This window comes from Phaethon lepturus, unplaced genomic scaffold (assembly GCF_000687285.1).
Source record: "Phaethon lepturus isolate BGI_N335 unplaced genomic scaffold, ASM68728v1 scaffold15120, whole genome shotgun sequence".
NCBI lineage: Eukaryota > Metazoa > Chordata > Aves > Phaethontiformes > Phaethontidae > Phaethon > Phaethon lepturus.
Window position 1 is genome coordinate 259015 of NW_010511340.1, and position 7910 is coordinate 266924.

Genomic DNA, 7910 nt, shown 5'->3' on the forward strand with positions numbered 1-7910 from the left:
TCACTGCTGAGGTCAGAGGCACTGTTAGAACAGGGTGATGGTGATCTGGTAAAGTTATCTCGGCGGTTTGCACAAGACAGGGTGTTTTAATAGTGTGGCAAAATGAAGTATCCTTTAAAATTACATGGCATCTTTAAATTGCATAAACAAGTTATATTAATCCAGCCTTGTACTACCATCATGATCACCACACACATCTACCATCTAGCAAACTAGGGTGGCCACATGGACCTAGATTTCGTGCTTTTAACCCCCCTGCCAGAACTCTGGAATTAAGTGAACTCAAGGGCACAGAAGGTAGAAACACAGCTTAGCAAGAGTAAGCTTAGCACTAGGTAAATGAAGAATTAGCATATGTCTTGCCTTTTCCACCCTGACTCCTCATTCTGTCTGATCATCACCCAAACAAGATTACTCTCTCTGCACCCATATGAAGTTCCCTTATTAACACAGTATGTATTTTTACATATATACTTTTAATGCTATTTCCCTCTACTTTTGATGATTCTAACATACATGAGAATTCGACACAGTCTCATTGGCAGGATGATTGGCTATTGCCTTGTAACTTTATGCAGTATGTTTGCGGGTATCTGACAGCACCTCATAGTCCTGATCAGTACCGTATGATGTAGATATATATTCGCATTTCAGCACTGACCTTCACCCATTCGGATCAGATTATGATCTACGAAAAGTGTTATTGTTTGTCTCAGCATAAACATTACCAAAAATAATAATAAAAAAGAATCAATCTTGCAAGAATGAATCAAAACCTTACCACTAATATGAGCCTCAAAGGTTGCGGCACTACCCTCCAGTGCCACAACACTTTGTAATGGCTGCGTGAATGTTGGTGCTTTTGTCGTCATCTTTACAGGCACTCTGAAAGCAGGAAAAACATAATTAGGTATCAAAGATGAAATTGTTATTATACACATATCCTTCTTGCTAGATTTTAGGAATATTTGTAATTATTTTCATGACAATTTACTCTTCTCAGTTTTAAATCACATTGACCTGGTGAAATGTGGAGACTGTAGGTTTTGACAAAGTTTTATAGCAAATTACTCTTATGGCACACATGGCTGACTTGGATGTGAAACTGTTATATTTAGTAAAGCTGTGACATGGCATTACAAGTATGCAGCAGGAGACAAAGTTCTGCTTGACTTTGCATGACCTTGTGCAGGTCATCTAGCCTCTATTTTTCCATCAATATCCTTTACATAAAGTAATCTCCATGTGAATGTTTTTTCTAATGATTTGACAATGTTTTGTTAGTGCAAAGCATTTGCATTCTCCAATGGGAAGACAACTAGGTCACTAAGTATCAACTGAAAAAAATGTGAAGGTCTAATTGGCTTTCAATAATTAAAAAAATGCCAGGAGGTTCTCTTTTAAAAGCGGTCTGTAAGTAGTGAATAATTTCATTTTACACAGAAGCATATTGGCATTAAAATGCAGATAAAATTCTACTCTTTCTTAGAGAGTATCTCAGTAGAATTTTAAATATGGGAAGACAGCCACCTTTGAAATGTGAGCTAGGATATAAGGTGGCCACTGACATTGATCGTTTGAACAACTGCAGATCCATGTGAAATCTGAAAGAAAAACAGTTTGATTTCTCTTCCTATGCTACAAGATACTACTTTGAAATAACACACTGCCACTAGAAAAGCTTATCAGGAGTACTTTATATTTGCATGAACATATTTATTTACTGATGTTGAATTATGTAGGCTTTTAAAATGTAGCTAGTATCTTCTTATCAGTATCATACATCTATTATAGTTACAATTTCTCATTAAAAAATTCATGGGAGCATATCGTCTTACTAAACAAGGGTAACCCCATAATCTTTTCAAGTCAATCTCACTTACACATTTACTGTTGTTTACTTTGGCTTTTTTGCCTGATTTTGTGACGGTCGCAGGCTTAACTTAAAAATTAATGAGAAAGTGAAGTTACTTTCACTATGAGCCAAATTCATGCTACCATTCGAAGGGGTGAAAATTCTTCATGACATGAGTTCCTTCACTGAAACCAGCGCCTGATGCATATATATACAATAAGTGCATAAGGGCAGAACTAGATATTGTATTAGGATTTTGAGCTGCTTTTTACTGCCTTTACTGGTTATCTGGATACTTCTTCCAGCTTGACAGAGGAACACCCTTTTATCAAAGCTTCTCAGCTCCGAGGGTGGGGGAAATGAGAAAGAAATTACCATTCCATCCTAACACAACACTAGTTTTCTGAAAGGAAGATGAAGACAAATCTACATCTGTCACATGTAATTCACTAAGATCTACTTCAGTTATAACTGTGTTTTGAAGCTCAGCTAAAATATACAGACATAATCGTACAATATAATTAAACATTATGAAAGCTTATATATGTATCTAATTTCCTAACTTCAGAATAGATAGCAAATCATTTAATCAAGTAGAATTGTCATTGAGTTCACACAAAGTTTATATATTTCTCATTGTCTAGGCAAATTTTGGTGATGAAGATCTGCTCTTATAAGGCTTTTTGTATAATTAGAATTGAAAGTATGCATCTGAAATGTCATGTTCCAGAAATAACCTTCCCAGCTATGAATGACAGCAGACAAGTGTTCCAGAGCTGCCATGTAATTGATACCTTAGCAGCTGATTCCCTTAAAAAGTCATCAGCGCTTAGCTGATACCATATGAATTTTATCAGAGCTATTCTTGGAGCTTCTCAGTTTATCTCTCAGTAGCATAACCTTGAACACTCTCAACAGAAAGAAGTTTTTAAGTTAAGCAGATGTTTCCATGCACTTTTCAAATCTTAATTTATATAGCCTTTAACAAGAAATTCACTGGAAAAACTTTTTCCTGAGTGTTATCAAAATTTACTCCCAGAAATTTAAGACACAATCTTGCCAGAGAATTTAAGTGCACCATGTCTATACTCTGAAACCTATACCCCCTGTGAGCGAATTTATAAACAAGAGATCATATCAGGATTATCAACAACTGATAAAATACTCATTAAACTAGAAGAAACATGCTACTAACCTGATCTCTCAAAGTGCCTGTAAGAGTGGGCTAAGCCCAACGAAATCTTCTTGAACGACGTCCTTATCCAGAGTAAGATTTTTTTAGACAATCCCAGCATGAGAATTGTAGAGCCTCTAATCATAAAAACAAAACTACACCGTCTTGACAGTGTAGTTTTGTTTTTTTGCAATCCCTACACCCGAGGCGAGGCGGGGAATGCACGACTGCTCAGAAGTGCTAACATAGTTGTTTCGCTTTATATACCCCAGCTCTGCTGACAGGTCTGCCTCATCATGTCAGTGCCAGTTCTGATTGGTTTCCTAAAAGAAAGTATCTTGTGAGAGGGGATTTGCTCTGTGTAACTATACACCACCTGTTGGTTTGATTGACAATGTTAATTTTGGAAGCACAAAAGGGATTCACTGGGGAAACATCACCTGTTCCAAAGATTTTGATTTATAATTCGATTTCATTTATAATGCACAGTTTACAAACCATTGCAAATTTACTAAATCAAGCACAAGACAAAGTAAGTAATAAAGAAGTGTTTCAGCAGGACATATAGACAAGTTCGAAGTAGTCATATCAGTGAGATTCAGCCTTACTTTCTTTCATTATAGAACATCCAAGAAGCTACCAAATGTATCTGTCAATCAGCAGACTAAATAAGTAAGCTGAGCTCAGACATGTGGCTGCACACTATTAGAATATACTGTTTAAATTATTTTTTTCCATAACTTTGTATTCTAAAATTGTATTTGGTAATATCTAGATTTGGTGCTCTGAGGGTTTTTTGTTTCTTTCAGAATTTTTCTGTTGGATGTTCCAAGCAGTTAAGCTTAACAAACAATGGCATACAAAGTGCAGAAATACAATTTCTGTGAAAATAAACACAGACAACTACTGTAATTTCTAAAAAAAACCCAGATTTTAAGTCTAGTAGCTTTTTTCAAGACCTGTGGAAGCCTTGTGCAGACCACAGAGTTAACCATCCATGGAATAACATGTTAGCTTGTGAACTTCCACTAGCCCAGCTTCATCAGCTTATACAACTAATTGTATCATTAGATTGGTGGCCTTCGAAACAGAAGTCAGAGCTAGAAGACTACTCTTGTCTATAGCTGGAATGGGAGGTGTCTTGCCACAACACCACATCTGCCTGTTTCCATTGTTGCTGCCTTACTAAAAAATCCTTTTCCTTCCCTATGAAGTGGAATATATATAACACATATCTAGTAAACTCTTTAAGCACATAACTGGCTCATAAAACTACTTATGTGCTTAAAGTCAAGCATGTGCTTAGCTGTTTTGGTAAATGGAGGACTTCAGTCTGCTGTTACCAAGATCCACCTTGTAAAGGATCTCCCAGAGGATATCTAGAGAAGTAAACACAGGCTAGAATTTTGTACTATCAGCTGCACTTATGTTTGAAAACAACCTGAAGGAAACCTCCAGCAGGAGCTTCAGAAAATACCAAGGAGAGAGAATACCACCACTATGACTCCTGCAAGGGGGTATTATACAATAGTTTGCAGATCTGAAAGAAACAAGAAAGGACATATTGCTTTGATCTCATAAAATAACTTCAGAAATTTGATCTGCCCTTTCATTTATCCATCCCGTAAGATGTCAACTTTACGGCAACTCTTGGCATGCAGCAGTAACAGCCACAACAGAAACTAGAGGAACAGTCAAATAGTCTCTACACTGGTACCATCTGGACTCTCACAGAGGCTGAAAGTCAGAGTACTAGAGCTCATTTTTAACTTTTTGTTGCAAATAGCTGTCAGCCTAATCTCTCTGTATGAGACTTGGTATTAACAAATGCGACTCTACGCATTAGTGGGGAGGACAAGTTAGCTTCTACTAGAAGACACAAACTAGCCAAAGAAATCTGTGTAAAGGGTATTTAGTTTCTGATTCTAAATAGCAACTTGCTAAATTGGCAGGTGGCCATTTTTCTCTGTAGCTGAACATTTAAAAATTCAGTGAAAAATCAAACTTGGAGAAAAAACACAGTATCTGCAAACAAAGTATCTGCAAATAAATGCAGCCAGCTTAATGATGACATCTAAGTCAAATAAACAATGAAAAGTTTATGAACACTTGATAATTTCTAAATGACAGAAATGTGCAAACTGTCACTTCTGAAGTTATGAGATGGCCAGGAGTTCAAATTTTTCTATTTCGATCAAGTCAACAACAATTGATGACAATAATAGAAAGTTAAATGGAAAAATTTCGCTTCATTCAAATACGTAAACCAAAATTATGGTATTTTAAAAATAAGTTCCTTCCCCCCCCCCGCATTTTTTTTTTTTTAAGTTTTAAATTTGCTTTTGATCACTACAAAATCTATTTCCATTCCAACAAAAGTACGTTCTCAAGTTCGTACTTTTACTCGTGAATTCAGAAATTAAATTGAACAGTGAAACATTTTTCACTGCTCTCAAGGAAATATGAACTATTTATATCACATGCCTTCTGTTAACAGAATGACTTATCAGCCTGGTGTGATTTCCACTTGTTTAGTGTCACATAGTGTACCCACAATAAAAAGCAGAAGGATAACTTCAGTCTTATTTTTGTGTAACAAAGACGCTGCTGGTAAAACTACTTTATTTCTTTGCTCCAGGATCAAAAAAGTCAGATCTAGATAATGACAAAGACTTTTTTTTCAGGCAGACATACAAATTGTGGATTATTATGAAAATTTGAGCATTTGCTTCAGTCTGCTACTGTTTTATGTATAAACTACATATTGCCAATGTTAATGTAGTAAATGTATTACAATGTAGGACAACAACACATTTAAGAAATAGCAGGTAATCTTCAACACAACGAAACACTGTGGTGTGAATCCCGTCAAACTCTTCGTATGTGATTCACTTTGATTAATTCTAATAATCCTATTGACCCAATGAGTGGAGCAGCACAAAAGGAACAATTACTTTAGTAGGCCCACACGAAGATGCCTTGAAAGCTGAACATTCTAGTCAGAACTTAAAGACAAAGTCATTCTTTCTTGAACACTGAAGGCTTCAAACTGACACTTTTTTCAAGTACAATGTGCTTTTTTGAAGTGGAATTTCATAATTTGTTTTTTTAAAAAATATCACATTTTCTTTTCTTATTTGTCTAACAGTAGTAGTGCATTAGGAGCTGTAGCTGACAGCCAATGGAACATGAACCCTGCTTTCTTTCCTAGTCCCTTAATCTATCACCACATGCTAATTTGCAAACTGCATAAAAAGAACCAGTATCTTTCCCATTTCCTTCTCTACTTCCATTTTCCCTCACTCCCTTCATTCTTTCCTACACAATGTCCATTATATCTCCTTTCATATACTATTCTCATTTCACTCTGCCCCCACAACCAAATATGCAGAACCAAGGGAGTCATAAAATCAGTTGGTCACTTTAAATAAAACTTCTCACTGATAAGATGCTGTTCTAAATCCTTATAAAACTGGCAAAACACAACCCAAAATGTATTTAGATATTATATCCTTGCTGAATTTCCAGTTTTCTAAAGTCTAGTTTTGCAAAAAAAAGATTTGTTTTCCCTCCTCTCACCCACCTTTTCTTTAAATTTAGAAATAACAAATTCTTAACTGTCAAACCATTACATCCTGACCTGAAATCAAAATGCACTTCCGCCACCTTCATCAACTCTCCTTCCCCTGCAAATGCTATAAACAGTACTTTGTAATGACACCTTTAGAATCATAAATAGAGGCTATGAAATGCATTATGTTCACAATATCCACATTTGTGTGCTGCAGCTGGCTTCTGAAAAGCTGCAGCTTTTTCAGATGCTAACGTCTCTTATCTGAGCTATTGTAACTGATTATGCAAGCTATATTAATCTGTTTCAAAACAAACTAAAACTTGCCTGCAGAAAATTGTTTTACATGTTACTGAAGAAGCAGAAAGAGTAACTAAAGCACTAAGCAATTTTTGAAACTACTTTAGCTATTTCACATGTGAACAACTTACTGGGAACTATGACTAGATTTGAACAGGTATGGAATAGTTATCAGGGTCCATATTCACTAACTTCAGGTTGATAGTTGTCACTCATATCATTTCCTTGGAAGTATCTAAGAAGGAGATTTGCAGACATCACTTATCCCAAGTTTTCCTTGTATATTATTTCTTTCCATATCATACCCACACATTTACATATGCAGAACAAGGAAAGACAAAAAACATTACTTACTCAGCACCTCACCTTAGAAAGCAGGGTCCTACTAACAAAATCTAAGACCCCAAGTAAAGAATATATTTACTAATTGTTCCACTTCCTTCCACAAAACAATTAAAATCGTAATACTGGGAACAAATCTTAACTAACATTGAGATAGTCCTTCGAATTTAATAGGTACTTACATCCTGTCAAATTTCATAAACTTTTTAACAAATTTATGGGCATCTATGATTTACAAAATGAAAAGACACAAACACACTCACCATGTTTCATAATGGATCCACTCCCTCAGAAAGCTTGGAGCGATAGATAGCTCTGTTCCTTACTGGCAAAAGAAGGTTGCTGGGTTTTTTGTTTCTCTCTTTATAAACACCACGTTCTACTATTTTGTAAGAAAACCATAGGTAAGAACAGATATACAGATTTCTGTTTTGCCTCATATAATATTTAGAAAAGCTTTAACACTTTTTTTTTTTAAAAGTAAAGTTGTGTCTTGTGAATCAAAGGGAAAAAAAGCCCACGTCAAAATTAAAGTTCAAGTTGTTCTTACATGCTGACAATCAAAAAGAAAAGCAAGAAGAACCCAATGCCTTAAATTTGCTGAGGAATCAAGATAAGCAGGCACTGAATTCTACACTTTGATTTTCACAGAATGGATTTTTAAATAG

General features: G+C 35.5%; 1 protein-coding gene across 1 annotated transcript in view; it reads right to left on the minus strand.

Moving 5' to 3' along the window:
• TTN (titin) overlaps positions 1 to 3262 on the minus strand; it is a 244575-nt gene extending 241313 nt beyond the window's left edge. Inside the window, exons 1-2 of the mRNA XM_010283656.1 lie at positions 3051 to 3262; positions 782 to 885 (exon numbers count right to left, since the gene is read on the minus strand). Of these exons, the coding sequence (XP_010281958.1) occupies positions 782 to 872 (91 nt within the window). The 5' untranslated portion in view covers positions 873 to 885; positions 3051 to 3262. The remainder of the gene's footprint in view (positions 1 to 781; positions 886 to 3050) is intronic.
• Positions 3263 to 7910: the final 4648 nt, after the last annotated feature.